The 21,215-nt window shown below is 49.5% G+C and overlaps 1 protein-coding gene across 1 annotated transcript in view; it reads left to right on the top strand.

Annotated features, from left to right (window-relative positions):
• DEPDC1B (DEP domain containing 1B) overlaps positions 1 to 15,534 on the top strand; it is a 47,517-nt gene extending 31,983 nt beyond the window's left edge. The window contains exon 11 of the mRNA XM_029058950.2: positions 15,118 to 15,534. Coding sequence (XP_028914783.1) covers positions 15,118 to 15,237 — 120 coding nt within the window. The 3' untranslated portion in view covers positions 15,238 to 15,534. The remainder of the gene's footprint in view (positions 1 to 15,117) is intronic.
• The last annotated feature ends 5,681 nt before the right edge of the window (positions 15,535 to 21,215 follow it).

Raw genomic sequence — 21,215 nt, 5'->3', positions numbered from 1 at the left:
GTGGAGTTGCTTCTCCTGCTGTCGCTCATTCTCCTCACGCGTCCCACCCGGCGAAGCTGCGTTGAGGTGAGCAGATCTTCAATGGCGTAGACAGACGGTATTCCCGATCTTCTTCTGGACTGCAAGCTCGTTATAGGCAAGTGACATGTCTGCTAATTCTTTTGTACTGTACTCTCCTAAGCGCTAGTATAGTGCTCTACACATAGTAAGTGCTTAATATATACCATTGATTGATTGATTCAGAGTCCGGGATCCTGAGTGACCATCTGATCTGGAGCCTGGTCTGTTAGTGCTACCGATGGGACTGCCTGAGGAACCGGATATGGCACCTGCAGGGTGCCTTGACATCCCAACTCTAAGGAAGTCAGGGCAGTGCCGCAACTATGTCCACCTCGAGTTTGGTCGAGAGCCCAATACCCCACTGCCGCCACCCTCCGTCTGGCCATCTCCCGGAGGATGTGCCGGCCTTCTCGATTTGGTTTTCCACTAACTTGTCTTTCAGCGCATCGCCGGTCAGTGTGCTGCCTCAGTGACAGAGCTCTGTGGTGGCGGCGGTGAGCTCCTGGTGGCCCATATGCAGTTTTGGGGCCGGGGTGGGAAGGGCAGTGCAGCATCCCTGGTGTGGGTGGATCCACCGGCTCAGTTTTCTTTCGATTCTGTTCAGTCCGTGGCGCCTGGCTGATTTGGAGAAATCATTTGCATGGTCTCCTGGGTGTGGGTGCTGGCACCTGCAAACAGCAAATTCTGAGTGACTGTTTCTAAGAGTTTGACTGGGGGATTGTGAGTCCATTGGGTAAGGCCTCTTGGAGGTTGGATTTTAGGAGGGCTTGAAAACAGCAAGAGCTGGTGGTCTGGAGGGTTTGCCGGTTAGGGAGTTCTAGGTTGGGGGAACAGCACTAGCGAGAGGTCAGGCCGGGGGCCGGGTGGCCAGTGAAGCAGCTGAAACGATCTTCTCAGCGGGATATGACCCTGGCTCGGACCAGGGTAGTCACCTTTTAGGTGGAGAGAAAGGGATGGATCTGGGTGATGCCGTGGAGAAAGGACCGGCCAGATTTGGCAGTAGATTGATGTGGAGAGGGGGGCTGAGGGTCACAGTGAGGTTGGGAGCCACAGGACAGGTCAGGAGAGCGACATGTTGCTGTCTGAGCGAACAATCAGACACTGAGAGCCTTTGGGAGTTGGTGTGAGGACAAAGAACCCTGGCTAGTTTTGAATTAGCATCCCAGAGAGTTGCACTAGACCCCCCTGTGTCTCAAGGGAGTCTAGCGCAGGTTCAAACCAACAGCAGAAAACACCTCTTCCCCCAGCGAGGGGTAAAGACAGGGATTCCCTTCCCACAGGGAGCGGTGTGGTTGGAGGCACCAGCATCTCAGGAGGGAGTTATATCCATCTGGAGATGAGTGTCAGTGCTGGACCACTGGGGGAAGAGTCAGGGATGGAGAAGGGAGAGTCAGGGGTGTTGAATGATCTGTGCTGGACTGCTGGGGGAGAGTCAGAGTCAGAGATGGAGAGGAGAGAGTCGGGAGGTTGGATGGTCCATGCTGGGTCACTGGAGAAGAGTAAGGGATAGAGAGGGGAGAGTCATTGCTACTTATATGTCTGTGTTTGATCACTGGGGAAGAGCCAGGGTTGTTGGATGGCCCATGATTGCTCACTGGCCGAGAGTCAGGGATATCGAATGGTCCATCATTAACCATGTGGGTGAGTGACTGGGACGGTTACCCGCACACGGTTCTTCCAGTCATCCTGGTGCTGCTGTTGGAGGACAAAGTCCGGAGTTGACTGGGCCGAGGGCTGAGCCAGGAGTGAGGATTGCTGATGGTTTAAGTCCTGCTGCACTGCCCAAGGTCAGAAGCAATGAAGAGGAAAATCGTGCAGTCCAGGCGGATTTGCTTGGCAAAGGAAACCCACCTGCCCACGAAGCACAGACTGCCCCAGCCTTCCCAGCCTGCTTTGCGTGGAGGAATGGAAGTGGTGGTGTTTGTCCAGACCCCAATCCTTGATCTGGGCTTGTCTTCCAGCAACAGAAGAAATGTTTTTGTTTGCTAGCGTGCCCGGGGAGATGTCGCCAGGGAGCCACGAACACTGACCTGGCAGCGCACCCACGGCTGCGGAGCTGGACCCGTTCCAGGAGCTGCTGAGACCAAAGTCAGTTTGGGATTGCGAAGCAGGACGACTGCAGGCCCGTGTTCCTGTCCCGACTCGACTCCCTGCTAGACGGGGCCATCGCTCCGAGTCCCTCGGCGCTGACCAATCTGGGCCTCTATTCCTCTCCCTCCTCTTGCTCCTCGACAGTTGACTGTTAATGCTGCTGCTAGAGTGTGGGGGGGAACTTACCCGCTTGAATTTTATTTCCTAAAATCTGCCTACTGGCTTAGCAAGCGCTTGCAGCCTCCCACAGCACCATGTGTGTGCTGAGTGCCGGGGATTGGGCCTGGCTGATCAGACCCGAGCAGACTGTCCCCCCAGACCTCCAAGGGCTCGGGGTTCTAGCATTGTTGTGACCCCTCACAACTGGCGCTGGCTCCGTTTAAAGCCGGCATCGGAGCCAGAGCCAAGCAGATAACCAAGTTATGTTTGTGGGGGGATGTTGTGGGGTGAGGAAGGAGGACTAACCCAAACCAAGTGGCCTCAGATGTTGTTTTGGAAGATTAGAAACTGCTGGAGGTGGTGGGGGCCAGTAGGGAGGTTGAGTGGAGATTCTGTGGGGTGGCAGGGGAGGCGCATGAGGGGAAAGAGCCCTAGGAGGAGAGAGAACTCTAGGGGTTGGGGAAGATATTGGGAGGGGTGGGGAGAGAGCTGGTGGAGTTATGGGGTGAGGCCAGGAGGGAAGAGAGGTGTCAGGGAGTGGGGGAAAGGTGACAGTCCTGCCCCTATATAGTGTGTGTGTCTGGCCATTGCAAGACTCAGCTGCTTTCCTTTGGCAATGAAGGCAGCCAGAGAGTCAGATGAAGGGACTACGCCTTTTCTGGCTCAATGTGGGAATTTAACTATTGACAGTGCCCCTGGTACCCTCTTCCACATCCAGCTCCTCCTCAGCAATGGGCCTGTGAGGGCTTAGGTGATGCTGAAGTGGCAGTAGGGAACCAGGTGGGAATAAGGTGGGAGGTTAGAAGTCAATCAGGAAAGATTTATTGGAGGAGATGTGATTTCAGGAGCAGGCGGTCTGCTCATTGTGAAGGGGGCATCTTTCCCATCTCTTCCAAGACAATGATTTCCTCCAGCACTTGGGCTATTTCTGAGCCTTTTCCCACACGCTGTCTTCCTCATGTCCACAGGATCAATCGCCCTGATCTCATGCCGCCAACCAAGGGCCTGCCCACGCCTGGCTTCTCTACTGGTTTGCCCCCACCTCGCGCTTCCCTCCCTGGTCCTTGTCTCTCCCAGGCTGTTGTCCGCACCTGTCTTTGGGACACCATGAGGCTCAGCAGCCCACTGATGGTTGTGACCTCAGTGATACTTTGGGACTGCACAAAGACATAGTTTGGGTGACCCCACTGGTCTCTCAGGACTGAAAGATCCCTACCTTTTCCAGTTTGAATGATAACCATAAGCTGAAACACGTTTTCTTATCAATCAATCAATCAGTGGTATTTATTGAGCATTTACTGTGCACAGAGCACTAAAGCACTTAAACTTATTCACACTCCTTAACATGCACATATAGAAGTCTGCTCAATTTATTTTTCTTGACTTCTCAAATTGAAAATAATTTTAAATATGTCTCCCCTGTTAGAGCGAAAGCACTTTGCAGGCAGAGAACATGTCACTTTTTTGTGCTGTACTTTCCAAACGCCTAGTACAGTGCCCAGCCCCAAGTGGACATTCAAATACTACTACTATTGCTAGGAGGAAGCAGAAACGTCGGGGCATGTGGTTGTGGGTGCTTACGTAAACAGATACGTCCGGAAGAGCCACGGGTGGTTGTGGGTATGTCGGTGTGCAATTGGCAGTTAGTAGAGGTGGTAGTTGGAGAGGGGGTGAAGCAAGAGGAGTTGTGCAAAGGCAAGGTTGATCATGGAAACAGGCAAAAGCACTTCCCTACTTGGGCTTCAGGAATTCCACCAGCGGAGGTGAGTCTCCTCCTACAGGACTGGGATCATTTTGCTGTTTTACCTCGTTTCACAGGTTTCTTTCAACTGCTATTAATTTTGTGGTCAGTACAAGGGCTCTTTTGTGGCTCAGTGGAAAGAGCACAGGCTTAGGAGTCAGAGGTCATGGGTTCTAATCCCCACTCTGCCACTTATCAGCTGTGTGACTGTCACTTCACTTATCTGGGCCTCAGTTACCTCATCTGTAAAATGGGGATGAAAACTGTGAGCCTCACGTGGGACAACCTGATTACCCTGTATCTACCCCAGCGCTTAGAACAGTACTCTGCACATAGTAAGCGCTTAACAAATACCAACATTATTATTATTATTATTACTTGACTTCTCGGTGCCTCAGTTACCTCATCTGTAAATGGGGATTAATTAATGTAGGTATTTGATTAAGACTGTGAGCCTCAAGTGGGACAACCTGATTACCCTGTATCTATCCTAGTGCTTAGAACAGTGCTTGGCACATAGTAAATGCTTAACAAATACCAACATTATTATTATTATTATTATTCCTTCCTGTATCTCTCTCTGTTCCAGGGCTCTCATACAGTAACACTAGCCAGTCGGTTCAAGAGAAGACACAGCTAAATGGTTGCTTTTATTATTATTATTATTGTTACAATTGATAATACTGATGATAATATAATAATAATTGTGGTATTTGTTAAGTGCTTATTGGGTGTCAAACAATGTGTGACAAGATAATCATGTTGGACACAGTTCCTGTCCCAAATAGGACTCGTAGTCTAAGGGAAAAGGAGAACATGTATTTAATCTCTGAGGCTCAGGGTGGCTTAGTGACTCGCCCGAGTTCACACAGCAGGCAGGTGGGAGAACTGGGATTAGAATCTGGGTCTCTTGATTCCCAAGGCCTGTGTTTTTTCCACTGCTCCTAATTCAGATTTCAAGCTTGAGGGGTTCCTTGGGCTCACCAGGCTTATATCTCAAGTGGCTCTGCCTGGAAACTAGAGGCACTTTGGATCTCAAACTAGTTAGAGAAATAGTCCGTGTAATTGTGAAAGTGTCACACAGATGCTTTTTAAAATTGGTACCAATGACTTGTCTGGGTTACTGCGAAGAATGACCTTTGATACAAAGGGACATAATAAATCATACCACTTCCTTTTTTTTTTGCTTAATTATACTGGCATTCTGGAAAGAAACCAAGGCTGTTGTATTCTTTCCACTGAGGGCTATGAATAATATTTCTGGAATTTGTAAAGTTCTCAGTTAGTTTCCAACCCGTAATCTGTAGTTGGACCCCATCTGCCTCGATTCCTCTGCTGAGCCATAACCCTCTGCTGCAGTTGCATTCAGTGTTTGCTTTATATTCCAATCTGGATGTTTTCTGTCTGATGTTTCCTATCCTCACTTCTGTCTCTTTAAGCCCACGGCTGCTTTCCTTCTTGTCCCTTCGGTGCTGGGGGCCGGGACTGGGGGTGGACTTGGTGGGCACTGACAGGATTGACCTTTGGGACCAGGTGGCCAGGATGGGTTTTCTGCCCCCTGTCTCCCAGGTCCTCCCTGAGTTTCCACTCTGGAAGTTGAGGCTCCGTGAATGCTAAACTAGTGTGAGGCTCTCTGGAGGCACTGCCGTTGACCGGAGATTGGATAACTGGGCAGCCATTGTGGAGCTCAGTGATTGGGAAAAGTGCATAAACAGATTTCTCCTTCCTCCTCAAGGTTGTTCCTACCCCACTACACCCCACACCTCTGACCTTCGTAGACAAAGTCATTTCTCGCTTACTTCGGTATCACAGACCAGTTTCCCAGGGTTTACCGCAGTGATCATAGCATGGGGAATCCTGTGGGCAGCAGGTGCTGGAGTCCAGTTGACCCTGATCCTGCCCTGTCAGGCTCAGGATCATAGCCTGAGTGGCTTAGTGGAAAGGGCACTGGCTTGGGAGTCAGAGGCCATGGGTTCTAATTCTGGCTCTGCTACTTGTTTGCTGTGTGACCTTGGGCAAGTCACTTCACTTTTCTGTGCCTCAGTTACCTCATCTGTAAAATGGGGATGAAGACTGTGAGCCCCACAGGGGACAACATGATCACCTTGTACTTACCCCAGCCCTTAGAACAGTGCCTGGCACACAGTGAGTGCTTAACAAATACCATCATAGAGAAGCACTGTGGCTCAGTGGAAAGAGCACGGGCTTCGGAGTCAGAGGTCGTGGGTTCGAATCCCAGCTCGGCCACTTATCAGCTATGTGACTGTGGGCAAGTCACTTAACTTCTCTGTGCCTCAGTTCCCTCATCTGTAAAATGAGGATGAAGATTGTGAGCCCCATGGGGGGCAATCTGATTACCCGGTGTCTACCCCAGTGCTTAGAACAGTGCTCTGCACATAGTAAGCACTTAACAAATACCAACATTATTATTATTATTATTATTATTGTGGCTGGCAGGTTGTGGCCAGGAGGTTGTGGCTGGCAGCTTGTGGCCGGAGCTGTGGTTACATCAATGCTTCTGGTGAGTCCATGATCTCTGCTTTAGGACATAATTGCCCTCAACCCACCTTACTCCCGGCCATGAGGGGAACTTGAGGCTTTCAGGTTAGTTCGCAGCCCCTCCCTTCCACCTACCCCATCTGCCGCACCTGCCTGGGAGTTGTCTGTCCCTGCCCTGCAGAGCGAAAGAGGCCATATCACCCAGGCTGGGGTCATTGTGGCCAAACTGGGGGCCCAGGAAGACTAGCCACAGGTAGGCACTCCCTGTCTCCCCTACTGGACACCAGTAATTCACTGGTGGAGAGAAGTCTGGGTCTGGTCTGAACTCCTATCCTGCCTGGCCTCCTTCCCCTTCCCTCTGCCTTCCCTGGCCTCTCCAGACCACCTTCCAATCCAATTTATCTGCCTCTCTTGACCTCCCTCCACAACCCTCTGCCTCTCTCAGCCTTCCTTGGGACTCCCTCTATCTCTCTGGCTTCCCCTGACCTCATGAATTCATTTAATCATATTTATTGAGTACTTACTCTGTGCAGAGCATTGTACTAAGTGCTTGGAAAGTACAATTCAGCAATAGAGACAATCCCTGCCCACACCGGGCTTACAGTCTAGAAGTGGGGAGACAGACATCAAAACAAGTAAACAGGCATCAGTATAAATAAATAGAATTATAGACACATACACATCAAAGCAAGGAAACAGGCAACTGTATAAATAGAATTATAGATATGCACATATATAAACAAGTGCTGAGAGGTTGGGAAAGAGGGTAGAGCAAAGAGAGCTAGTTGGGGTGATGTAGAGGGCAGAGGGAGCTTAGGAAAAGGGGGGCTTTTCCTGCAGCTAGTCTGGCTGCAGGAAGTGCTGCTGGTCACCAGCACCTCTTGGTCTTACTTGTACAGCTGGAAGGAGGAAGGGAAGGAGGCAGGAGGGAGGAAGAAAGGAAAGAGCATTTGGTCAGGGAAATTGATTGGGTTTTCTATGTGTCACATGGAAGGAAACTCCAACTGGCCATTGTGAGACGGCCTTGTCCTTGTCAGGTCAGGGCCTGCTTGGAATTTGGACTGAATTTATGCCACATTGTAGCGCCGTGGGGTAGGGATTGGGGTGGAGCTGGGCGGGTAGGCGGGGAAGGCCAGGGTGGTATTGGGGTGGAGCTATGGTGGGACCCCTTAGGGCCAAGCGTCTTCAATTTGATGCCATGTATTAAGAAGGGAGACCTGAAAGGAGCTTCATTCAATCATTCAATCGCATTTATTAAGTGCTTATTGTATGCAGAGCACTGTATGAAGCACTTGGGAGAGTACAGTATAACAACAAACAGACATATTCCCTGCCCACCATGAGCTCGCTGTCTAGAGAGGGAGGCAGGCATTAATTTAAATAAATAAATTACAAATATATACAGCTTTATACATATGTGCTACGGGGATGGGAGGGAGGACGAATGAAGGAGCAAGTAAGAGCGATGCAGAAGGGAGTGAGGGAAGAAGAGAGGAGAGCTTAGGGAAGGCTTCTTGAAGATGATGTGTCGTCAATAAGGCTTTGAAGTGGGGAGAAGCAATTATCTGTCTGATATGAGGTGGGAGAGTGTTCTAGGCCACAGGTAGGATGTGGGCGAGAGGTCTGCGGCTAGATAGATGAGATTGAGGTACAGTGAGTTTGAGGTACAGTGAGGGCTTGAGCAGGGATGGGCTACTCTGTCAATCATGGCACCTTAGCCTTCTGACCCTTCTGGTTTCCTCCTCCCCCTCCCTCTCCTCCTCCATCCTCCTGATCAGAGCAATTGCTCTTCTTTGTCCTGGCTAATGTGCCTGCTTCTAGGCAGGGCCTGGGCCCGAGCAGACGTTCCTACTAAGCTTCTCTGACCTGGGTGGTGTTGAGGGTGTTAAGGGGTGAGGGAGGTTTAGTGGATGGGTGCAGGTGGAGGGAGGTGCCTTGCGCTGGGCAGTGGTGGTCAGTGGTGGGAGGGTCCAGGGTCCTGTTTTCTGCAGGCATTGGTTGGCCCATGAGGTTTGACATTCTCCGGTGCTCAAAAATATAATAATAACAATAATGTTGGTATTTGTTAAGCGCTTACCATGTGCAGAGCACTGTTCTAAGCACTGGGATAGATACAGGGTAATCAGGTTGTCCCATGTGAGGCTCACAGTTAATCCCCATTTTACAGATGAGGTAACTGAGGCACAGAGAAGTTAAGTGACTTGCCCACAGTCACACAGCTGACAAGTGGCAGAGCTGGGATATGTGCATGAGTGTGCAGGGTCTCCAGTTCTCGGCTCCCATCTGGCCTTGTCTCCAGTTCTGCCTTGGTTGTGTCCCTACCTGTGGGCCCAGCAAACCTTTCCACTCACTGGGGGAGATTTCCAGCCTAATCCATGGCCTTCGCTTCAGGCTGTGGAAGGATTTCCACAAGGAGGAGGAGGAAGAGGGTTTGTCGGGGGGCCTACGTACAGGCCACCGTAACGGGTGTGTGGAGGATCTGTGTATGGAATAAAAACAAATCGATAGAAACTGCTGATTGCTAGTGTGACCATGAGAGGTTTAAGCCGGGTTTTTCAGGGTGCCGGGCGCTTTGCTGTCCGGCTTGGTGCATCGGGGCCAGAGTCAATACCAAACAGGGCTTTGAGGCGTTAGAAGCAAACCATTGTGTAAAGGCCACTGTCTGCGTCAGCAGACGTTCAACTTGTTTTGGTTGAAATATATGCAGGGAAGGAATGGGGCTCCCGGGGCCCCCTCCCTTTCCCATCAGATGTCAGAGATGCCATAACATGGGCCTGGCCCGGTAGGGCGGCCACCTCGTGGCCTGGGGCAAGGGCGGCCGTTTCTCCGGTGGGCCCTGTCCAGATCCTTACCCCCAAGAGTAGTGCTGGAACATGGTTTACTGCAGAGGCTGCTGGGAAATGCATGTTTTACCCTGCTTGGAAATCTGTGATGCGTGTGTGTGCGTGTGTGTGTGAGAGAAATCATAAGCTACACTGATTTATTAAGTTGCTTTTTATGTCCAAAATGTAAATGAAGATTTCTTTCACACATCCGAGTGTGTGCAGCTCAGAGCGGCTCCAACCGCAGTTGTTTAGGAAAGAGCCGGGGCACAGGATCGCACATGGGATTGCACGTAGGGTTACACGGGACTGCACGAGGAAGAAATCTGATGGTGAGTGGTGGACAGCCTGTGCTTCCGGCATCGCTGGCATAAAGCCCAGTGGCTGAGGACGGCCTAGCGGAGGAGGGTCCGCCGGCCCCAAGAGGCCTGTTGGGAGAGAACCCTCTGGCTTTGTCCCATGACATCAGTGGGTCATCGGGCTTCTTTCAGTCTGCCCGCTGGGTCTAGGGAGGCAAGGAGGGAGGCAAGGCTTTGGGCCTAGTGAGGTATCCTCAACTAGTGGTGTCCATCACTGGAACACAGCCAGGGCTCTCCTGGGATCCCCAGGATCAGTGAGCAGAGTGGCCTCGGCCAGGGTCACCAGGACCAGTGAGTGGCGTGGTCTCGGCTGAGACCGACCATCCAGTGAGCAGCATGGTCTCAGCCAGAAGCCACCAGGGCCAGCGAGCAGCTTGGTCTTGTCCAGGGCCACTGGGTCCGGTCAGTGACATGGTCTCAGCTGGAGCCGCCCCCCCAGTGAGCAGCATAGTCTTGACTGGGGCCACTGAGACTGGCGAGCGGCGTGGTCTCTGAATCCCATGCTGTGCCTGGGTGGAAGGGAGTGGACTCGAGTCATCTATGAGAACGAGGGAGGTGGCGGTAGGGAGGAAGAATTGGCAGAATGGGAGGACACACAGGCTGTGGATTAAAGGATCTGGATTCAGGTACAGCTCCGGCCTCGTGTTCACACAAGGAGTAACTGGGCAGACAGCCCGGCCTGGCCCAGCCTCTGGCCTGACCCGGCCTGGCCTCCAGGCTCCAGCCGGCACCCACAATGCAAAGAGGAGCTCCAGCCATGTGTTTGCCATTCAATCACGGCCCCACTATTGGTAAACAGCAAGCTTCTTCCTCACGGGCTGTGACCTTTATCAAAGCTCGTGTACAGACAGACATATAGACACCCAGGTCTGGGATATGCATACACACTCACCTGTGCACCCAGATGCAGGAAGAGACCTTCACAGAGGTGTGTATCATGTAGACACAGCTACGTGCACCAGTCCAGGTTCTTGCATGTGTGCACACTGGCAGGGTCACACACATTCAGACACATGGACAGGTGCGGACATATACAGACACCCACATGTGAACACGGGGACATACAAATACAAGAGCAGTCACGCTCATTCACATGTGTGTGCGCGCGCGTGCACGCACACACCCACACCCACACACACACACACACACACACAGAGGCAGACAGCCCAAGGCCCAGGCTGACCAGAGGGCATTCTCAAGAGGAGTTTCAGAACTCACTGTCCTTCTTGAACTGGCCAGGGTGGACGTGGCACCTTTCCCGGGCTCAGAGTCCTCTGGCCATGACAGTGAGTTTTCACTAGGAAACAGGGCAGGCAGGTTTTTGGCCTCTTCTCTGTCCTTGGAACCCATTTGTTCCTGAAGGAGAGGTCGAGAACCTGTCTGCGCTGCTGTTTCCTAGTCAAAACTCGCTATGGGACCCTTGTAGCCCTCTGGGATCCAGAGCAGCATACACCGAGGCCACCCTCCAGCCTGCCCAGCTCAGCTCTCGCTCTCAAGCAGCGGCACCAGGATGCTTACAGGGACTGTGTGCTAGATGACCTATTGGATGTCCCCATCTCATGGTTAGGGATGGACCCTCCAACACCCCAACTCTCCCCTCTCCATCCCTAACCCTCCACCAGTGATCCAGTGCAGGCTATCCAACACCCCTGACTCTCCCCCAATAACCCAGCTGGGACTGTCCCATACCCATGACTCTCCCCTCTCCTCCCTGAAAGTGAGGAGATTGAGGTGTGTCCAGTCAGGTGGCTCAGGCTGGTGCTGTGCTGGGGAAACTCTCCCCCGATTAGACTGTAAGCCCGTCAATGGGCAGGGATTGTCTCTATCTGTTGCCGATTTGTACGTTCCAAGCGCTTAGTACAGTGCTCTGCACATAGTAATCGCTCAATAAATACTATTGAATGAATGAATGAATGAAACCATGGGTGTTAAGGACTGACCCACATCTGTGTTGACTGGCATAGGGTGAGACTCTTCTTGGCAGATGAGGCACAGGTAGGTCCCCTGTTTTAGTCTCCCCCCAGCTGCTGGGGACCCCACCACAATTCCCCACATACCCAGTGCTCCCTGGCAGATGCCCAGTTGGTCCGTTTTCTCCGGGGCCGGTGGAGCCAGGTTCGGATGCAGCCAGCCTGGCAGGTGGGCAGTTCTTGCAGTGAGCACGACCCGAGGCAGGGACCTGCCCGGGCTTAGGCCCCACCGCCGGTTGCCCCGTGAGATCCCCCCCAGCTGGGGCATCAGCTCCCGTCTGGAAGCTGACCCGGGCCCTGCCCATCCCCAGACCTCGGCTTACCATCCTGCCAGGGTCTGAGCCCTCCCTGAGGGTCTGCGTCCTGTCTCCCCCCTACAAGAAGGTGGGTGTCCCTCCAGAGAGTGTGGGGCTCTGTCCACGGGCAAGTGACCGACCCGTTCAGCTCTGTCTGGGAAGCAGTCAGCCCCGGGCAAACCGGTCAGCACACAGGCCTCCCAGACCTCCCAAACCTAGCTGTCCTCACACTGTTCATGGGAGCAGGAGGTGGGCTCAGACTCTGGGTTGGCGATAAGCTGAGTGAACAGGGGCAGAGGAGCCTCCTCTTGGCAGGTGATCCGTAAGTGATTAGTTAACGAACCTTCTCCCGGTAGGCATTCAGTAAATGTTATTAATGATTGATCTAATAATTAATGACTCTTCTCCTGGTAGGTGATTGATAGTGATTTTGTTTTGTAATGGTTTTGTTAAGCGCTTACTTTGTGTCAAACACTGTTCTAAATGCTGGAGTAGATGTGAGTGAATTAGGTTGGACAGAATCCCTATCCTGCAGGGGCCTCACAGTCTAAGTAGTAGGGAGAACTGAGGCACGGAGAAATGAAGTGACTTGTCCACTGACACCCAGATCCTGATCTCTCCACTAGGATGTGCTGCTTCTCAGCAGATATTGACTACTGATAGATTACATGAAGCCTCCCACGAGGTGATCAATAACTGGAATTGACTATTGATTGGTTAGGTGATCCCCCTCCTACTTGGTAATCAGTAATATTGATGTTTGATTAATTGATAAACAAGTTACCTCTATAATCAATCATATTGAGTGTTTACTACTAATAATAATGTTGGTATTTGTTAAGCGCTTACTATATGCAGAGCACTGTTCTAAGCGCTGGGGTAGATACAGGGTAATCAGGTTGCCCCACGTGAGGCTCACAGTCTTCATCCCCATTTTCCATATGAGGGAACTGAGGCACCGAGAAGTGAAGTGACTCGCCCACGGTCACACAGCTGACAAGTGGCAGAGCCGGGATTCAAACCCATGACCTCTGACTCCCAAGCCCGGGCTCTTTCCACTGAGCCACGCTGCTTCTCTACTAGGTGCAGAGCACTGAACTAAGTGCTTGGGAGAGTATAACATAACAGAGTTGGTAGACGTGTTCCCTGCCCACAGTGAGCTTACAATCTAGAGGGGGGAACAGATATGAATATAAATACGTTATGGATTGGGACATTAGTGTTGTGGGGCTGAGGAGTGGGGTGAATAGAAGGTGTAAATCCAAGTATGAGGGTGAAGGGATCAGTAATGAGAGGTTAGGAAAGTTTTCTTGGGAAAGATATGGTTTTAGTAGAGATTTGAAGATAGAGAGAGCGATGGTCTATGGGATATGAAGGGGAAAGGAGTTCGCGGTTAGATCCCGGGCATGGGTGAGGGGTCAGAGGTGAGATAGATGAGATTGAAATACAACGAGTAGATTCGTGTTAGAGGAACAAAGTTGCAGACTGGATAGTAGTAGGAGAGTAGCGAGGTGAGGTAGGAGGGGTTAAGGTGACTCAGTGCTTTAAAGCAGGGGTAAGGAGTTTCTGTTTGACATAATAATAATGTTGGTATTTGTTCAGCACTTACTATGTGCCAAGCACTGTTCTAAACACTGGGGGTAGATACAATGTAATCAGGTTGTCCCACGTGGGGCTCACAGTCTTAATCTCCATTTTACAGATGAGGTAAGTGAGGCACAGAGAAGTTAAGTGACTTGCCCAAAGTCACACAGTTGACAAGTGGTGGAGCAGGGATTAGAACTCATGACTTCTGACTCCCAAGCCCGCGCTCTTTCCACTAAGCCATGCTGCTTATCATGGAGGTGGGTGGGCCACCACTGGAGGTTCTTGAGAAGTGGGGAAACAGGGACTGAAGTTTTTTGAGAAAATGATCCCGGCAGAAAAGTGAAGGAAGGATTGGAGTGGGGAGAGACAGGAGACCGAGAGGTCAGCGAGGAGGCAGATGCAGTAGTCAAGGAGGGATAGAATAAGTGCTTGGATCAGTTTGTAGCAGTCTGGATGGAAAAGAAAGGGAGAATTTTAGTGAAGTTGTGAAGGTTGAACTGACAGGATTTGATGGCATATGAAATATGTGGGTTGAAGGAGAAGTGAATGTAGAATGTTGGAGGAGAGTTGAATATGGATGAAAATAATAATAAAGATAATGGTATTTGTTAAGCTCTTACTGTAGTAAGTGCTGGGGTAGATTCAAGATAATCGGGTCCCACATGGGTCTCACAGTTTAAGTAGGAAGAAGATCAGGTATTGAATTCCCATTTAAAGATAAGGGAACTTGAGGCCCAGGGAAATGCTTTGCTCAAGGTCACACAGCAGGTACAAGTGGATTAGAACCCAGGTACTTTAACTCCCAGGCTCTTACTCCTTCCACTAGACCACTGTGTTTCCCTGAAGGGCAGGTACATGTCTATTTTATGTTGCATTCAGACCAGAACACCCAGTTATGCTGCTCCTCTTCCTACTTGTGCTATTGAATTTTAATGCCCATCTTTTCTAAAAAGGCTAAAAAGTTTACATTGATTCAAGCAGTTCCCTTCCCCACCCTGTGAAGTATTTGGACTGACTTGAATAGAGTAATTATAGCCCATTTCAATTTAGCCTAAATAATGGCAGATCTATATCTTACCATCTCAGAAAGTGTCTCTGCTGATTAGATTGCGAAAGATAATCCTGAAAATTAAGAAGTATTATGGCTTAATGGAAAGAGCACAGAATTGGGAGTTCATTCAATCGTTTTTATTGAGCGCTTACTGTGCACAAAGCACTGTACTAAACACTTAGGAGAGAATCATATAACAATAAAAGGACACATTCCCTGCCCACAGTGAGCTTAGAGTCTAGAGGGGAGTTAGGAGAATGGGATTCCAATTCCAGCTCTGCCTGCTGTAAGGTCTTGGGCAAATCATCTGACCTCTCTGTGCTTCAGCTTCCCATTCTTTAAACTAAATACCTTCCCCCTTACACAGTGAGCCCTGTGTGGGACCAAGTCTAAGCTGATTTTATCCATCCCAGCATTCAACACAGTGCTTGACACATAGTAAGCGCTAAAATTACCATTTATTCTTATTACTCTTTCCCCAGGTTACAGTCATCCATTCCAGGACACAGAGAACCCAAGGCTACTTCCAGTATTGTCTGATACCTGAACATTCCCAATGCGTCATTGCATGGGACCAAAACAGATTTTTAAAGTTACAGTAAAATTTGGGGATTACAAAATCTTCCATCAGTTTTTAAAGACTGCTGAAGAAGAGACCCTGTTGGGAGAGGAGTACAAAGATGTGCAGAAATGTTCAAAAAGGGCTAATCTTCTAAAAGATACTTTATGAAGACAAGAAGAAGGCTGTTCTTCAGTCTTTTCCTTCAAAGACTCATAATTCAACACTAACACCTCACTCAATGTTATGATATGCTTTGAATCACTTTAACGAAGATGAAACAATGTTTAATATAGCAGTATTCTGCACATAAAGCTATAATAATAGTAATAATTGTGGTGGAATTTGTTGGTCTGCTTACTATGTGCCAAGCACCATACTAAATTCTGGGGTTAATACAGGATCACCAGTTTGGAGACAGTCTCTGCCCCCTGTCAGGCTCAAAGTCTAAGTAGGAGGGAGAACGGGCAGTGAATCCCCATTACATTGATTCAAGCAGTTCCCTTCCCCACTCTGTGAAGTATTTGGACTGACTCCAATAGAGTAATTATAGCCCATTTCAATTTAGCATAGATAATGGCAGATCTATATCTTACTATCTCAGAAAATCTATATCTTACTATCTCAGAAAGTGTCTCTTTGCTGATTACGATGCAAAAGATGATCAGCAAAGAAGATAATAACATGTGAAAACTGAGGCCCAGAGAAGCCAATCAATCAATGAGTGGTATTTATTGAGGGCTTACACTGTGTAGGGCACTGTACTAAGCCAAGCCACCCATTTAAGGTCACACAGCAAGCAAGTGGCAGAGCCAGGACTAGAACCCAGGTCGTCCAACCTTCAGGCCTGTGCTCCTTCCATCAGGTCACTCATATTATTTTCCCAGAGGTTCTGGAATGGATCTCAATTTATACCATATACATCTACCAGGAAACACACCCCGCAATTCAGCCATACATGGTCCAGCCACATTTTGAAGGACAAAAACCCCACTGCTGTGTGGTATGCCTGTACTGCATTTACAAATTTAATTCAAAGCTTTTCACTACTGGTATATATTTACATTGCCATTTGATCATGTAACTACACTGTGGTTTTGAATCACTGATTTTAAATATATTTTGTTTGGGATCTTGGGAATGCATGAATGGTATTGAATCAATAGGGAATCAGAAAGAGCTATTGATGATTGATCACTTAGATAAGACCCTTCTTACTAGGCAGCCAATAAGTGATATTGTTGATTGATTAATAGACCCTATGAAAATTATAATAATTGTGGTATTTCTTAAGTGCTTACTATGTGCCAAGCATTGTTCTAAGCATGGGGTAGATACAAGATAATCACGTCTCTAGGCTGTAAGCTCGCTGCGGGCAGTCTACCAACTCTGTCACATTGTACTCTCACAGGTACTCAGTACATGGGACAGGGACTGTGTCCAACTTGATTTACTTGTAGCCATCCCAAGGCTTAGTTCGGTGCCTGGCACATAGTAAGCACCTAAAAAATACCATTATTATTATTACGTGGTCTGCACACAGTAAGTGCTCAGTAAATACCACTGATTGCAAAACAGGTCTTTTCCCACATGAAACTCATAGTCTAAGTAGGAGGGAGAACAGCAATTGAATCCCCCATTTTGCAGATGAGGAAACTGAGAGTCAGAGAAGTTCAGTGACTTGCCCAAGTTCACACACAGCAGGAGACCGCCATCAGGGGACAGTTCATGGACCATGAGCCAAGTGGGTTTTCAGGGAAAGTCGAGCAAGTCTTTGAAGACTTGCCCCTGAGAGTCTGGCAGGCTGCTGCTCAGACAGGATGATGGAGTCTCTGGGTGGGAATGACACCCAAATCTCAAGCTGCCACTGCAGGGCTGAGGCCCTGCACTCAGGAGTTGATTCTAGTGCCAGTGGCTGGTGGGGTACCACGCACGCTCTCTTCCCCCTGCCTGGCATGTTCCTACTGGGCCACAGAGAGCAGTGACTAGACTGCCAAGGCCATAGGCAGACCGGGTCCTCAGTCGGGAAGGGGGACGGGCTGCCGATGGAGTGTGGAGTCTTCCTGACTACACCTGCTGCCTCCACTTCCTCTCCTCCAATTCTCTCCTTAATCCCCTTCAATCTGACTTCTGCTTCCTTCGCTCCACTGAAATTGCCCTCTGTGGTCATCATTAATCCCCTTCTTGCCAAATCCAGTGGCCTCTACTCTGACCTGATCCTCTTCAACCTCTCAGCTGCCTTCAACACTGTTAACCACCCACTTCTCCAGGACACGTTATTGGATCTTGGCTTCATTGACACAGTCCACTCCTGGTTCTCCTCCCATCTCACTGGCTACTCATTCTCAGGCTCTTTTGCAGGCTCCTCCTCTGCCTCCCACCCCCTAACTGTGGGGGTCCCTCAAGGCTAAGTTCTGAGTCCCGTTCTATTCTCCATCCATACCCACTCCCTTGGAGAACTCATTTACTCCCCCCTTCTAGACTGTGAGCCTGTTTTTGGGTGGGGATTGTCTCTATCTATTGCTGAACTGTACTTTCCAAGTGCTTAGTACAGTGGTCTGCACACAGTAAACGCTCAATAAATACGATTGAATAAATGAATGAATGAATTTACTCCCATGGCTTCAACTTCCTTCTCTATGTGGATGATTCCTAAATCTACATCTCTAGCCCTGCTTTCTCTCCCTCTCTGCAGTTTCACATTTCCTCCTACCTGCAGTACATCTCTACTTGGACATCCTGCCGACACCTCAAACTTAACCTGTCCCTAACAGAACTCCTTATCTCCCCACCCAAACCCTGTTCTCCCTTTGACTATCCCATCACTGTTGACAGGATCACCAGTCCCCTGTCTCACTGCCTGTATCCTTGGCTTTCTCCTCGACTCCTCTCTCTCATTCAACCCACATATTCAATCTGTCACTAAATCCTGTCAGTTCACCCTTCACAACATTGCTAAAGTTAATCTTTTCCTCTCCATCCAAACTACTATCACATTAATCCAAGCACTTCTCCTACTTGCCTTGACTACTGCATCGGCCTTCTTGCAGACCTGCCTGGTTCTTGTTTCTCCCCACTCCAGTCCGTACTTCAATCTGCTGCATTAGATCATTTTTGTACAAAGAATATTCAGTCTGTGCCTCCCCACTCCTCAAGAACCTCCAGTGGTTGCCCAGCCTACTCCACATCAAACAGAAACCTCCTTACCATTGATTTTAGAACACTTCATCACCTTAGCACCACATTTTACCTCCCTGTTTTCCTACTACAACTCAGCCCATACACTTCACTCCTCTAAAGCCGACCTTCTCACTGTACTTCGATCTCATCTATTTCACTGCTGACCCCTCAGGCACATCCTACCTCTGGCCAGGAATGTCCTTCCTCTTCTTATCTGACAGATAATCCACTCTCTCCACCTTCAAAGCCTTATTTAAAAGAACATCTGCTTCAAGAGGCCTTCCCTAAGTCCTCATTTCCTCTTATCCCACTCCCTTCTGTGTCGCCCTTGCGTTGGATTTGCACCCTTTATTCACCCTCTCCTCAGCCCCACGGCACTTATATACATATCCATAATTCATTTACATTAATGTCTGTCTCCCCCTCTAAACTTGTTTTGGGCAGGGAACGTATCTACCAACTCTTTTATATTGTATTCTCCCAAGGACTTAGTCCAGTACTCTGCACACAGTAAGGATTTACTAAATACGATTGACTGATTGACCTGGGGGAAAGTTATTTGACGTATGTCTGAGGAGAGTTTGGAACGGGTGTTTCCTGCGACATTGCTCTTCCACACGCGACCACATGAGCGAGCTGTTGGAACACGAGTGGGAGACCAGCACTCCCGGCACTGCTCAGGGTTTGTGGCTCTCGGGTTGCAGTTTGGTTCGTGTTTCAGTGTCAGGTTGTCCTGGTGAACTCACTCATCGTCTTTCAGTGGGCCCGACCCCACTGGCCCCGGGGTGTTGTATGCCCACTCCACAGGAGAAGGGCTGGGGGAGATCAGCAGGGAGACTATGGTTGTGCAGGTCTCTGGGGGTCCAGGCGTGGGCCTGCCTGACACAGCACCTGGCTTGCGTGCCCACCAGGAGGGAAAACCTGCTGAGGGGTTCCCCCTCTAGACTGTAAACTCGTAGTGGGCAGGGAACAAGTCTATCAACTATGTTGTATTGCACTCTTCCAAGTGCTTAGTACAGTGCTCTGCGCACAGTAAGTGTTCAATGAAGATCACTGATTGATTGGTGGCATGGGCCTGCCTGGACAATCTCTCTCTACCCATCTCATGGTTAGGGATAATAATAAAAATGGTATTTCTTAAGTGCTTACTATGTGCCAAGCACTGTACTAAGCATTGGGTGGATACGAGCAAATTGGGTTGGACACAATCCCTGCCTGTCCCATGTGGGACTGATAGGCTCAATCCCCATTTTACAGATGAGGTAACTGAGGTACAAAGAAGTGGAGTGACTAGCCCAAGGTCACACAGCAGGCATGTGGAGGAGCTGGAATTAGAACCCATGATGACAATAATAATAGTATTTGTTAAGTGCTTACTATGTGCCAAGCACTGTTCTAAGCGCTGGTTCTATTGACTCCCAGGCCAATGCTCTAGCCATTATGCCATGCTACTTCTCATATGGACCATCCAACTCTCCTGTCTGGCCCCTCTTCATCCCTGCCTCCCCCCCAGCATCCCTTTTCTCTTGACCAAAGGAAAATCAGGGACAACTTCCTGGATGAGGTAAAAGAGCTTAATCAGGAAAGGCCACCTGGAGGAGGTAGGTGTGTGTGTGGGGGGGTGAGAGGTTTTGTTTGTTTGGATAATCAGGGCATTCCACCTAAAAGAAGTGAGGAGGGTAATCAGAGAAGGCCTCCGGTAGGGGAGATAGGGAATCAGGGAAGACATGTATATGTCTCTGTGTGTGTCTATCTTTGACAAAGAGAGAGAGAATGAGTGGGTGAGTTTTAATTAGGAACAGCTTTCTGGAGAGAGTCGGGAGGAAGTCCCCTTAGAGGAGGTGGTGACTTTTTCAGAGACACTGGGGATGGAGCAGAATGTGGTCTGTCTGGCTGAAACTTCAAGCCTGAAAGAGGGTGCAAGGCTGGGGAGGCAGGAGGTCTGGGATTAATCTCCAGTGACAGATTTGTCTCTACCCCCTGAGCTGTGTAGAAAGAAGCAGAGCTGGAAACATATTAAGACCGTAACATATTCCATTTAAAAAAAGCCAAAAAGCACATGGGTGAGTACATGGGACTCCCAATCTGAGTAGGAAAATGTAGGATTTAATCCCCATTTTGTGGATGAGGAAACTGGGGCACAGAGAAGTTAAGTGACTTCCCCGAGGTCACGCAGCAGACCGGTGACAGCGACAAGATTAGAATCCAGTTTCTCTGACTCCCAGGCTTGTGCTCTTTTCACTAGGTCTTGCTTCCCAAGGTAGACATGATCCCTGTCCTCAAGGAGCTTACAATTTCAGAAGGGCTTAGGTGATGGGGCAAGCTGTGGTCTGCTGGATGTGAAGGGGGAGTTCTAGGCAGGGTTGCGATGATGTGAGAAGAACAAAAATGAGGCCTACTGAGTAGGTTGGTTGGAAAGAAGCAGAGTGTGAACTGCAGTGAGGTGGGAGAGGAGCCAGGAGGGATATGGCGTGGGTGGGATGAGAGAAGGGAGAGCCCCAGGGAGTTGATCCCTTGAACCTTAATTGCACCTTGCTTCTCTGCTGGGGTGGGGTCTGAGAGAGGCCGGGGGTCTTAGATAGGCCCATGGGGATAAATCCCTCTGGTGGTTATTATTATTCTATTATTATTATTAGGGTATTTGTTAAGCACTTTCTACATGGCAGGCATTGTACCAAGCTTTGGGTAGATGAGATAATTAGGTCCCACATGGAGCTCACAGTCTAAGTAAGAGGGAAAACAGGTAGTGAATCCCCATTTAGCAGATGAGAGGAAGTGGAGTGATTTGCCCAAGGTCACACGGCAGGAACGTGACAGAGCCAGAATATGAACCCAGGTCCC

The sequence above is a fragment of the Ornithorhynchus anatinus genome, chromosome 1 (assembly GCF_004115215.2).
Source record: "Ornithorhynchus anatinus isolate Pmale09 chromosome 1, mOrnAna1.pri.v4, whole genome shotgun sequence".
In the NCBI taxonomy this organism is placed as follows: Eukaryota; Metazoa; Chordata; class Mammalia; order Monotremata; family Ornithorhynchidae; genus Ornithorhynchus; species Ornithorhynchus anatinus.
The sequence above is the reverse complement of the archived record's forward strand: the minus strand, read 5'-3'. Positions and strand labels throughout refer to the sequence as shown.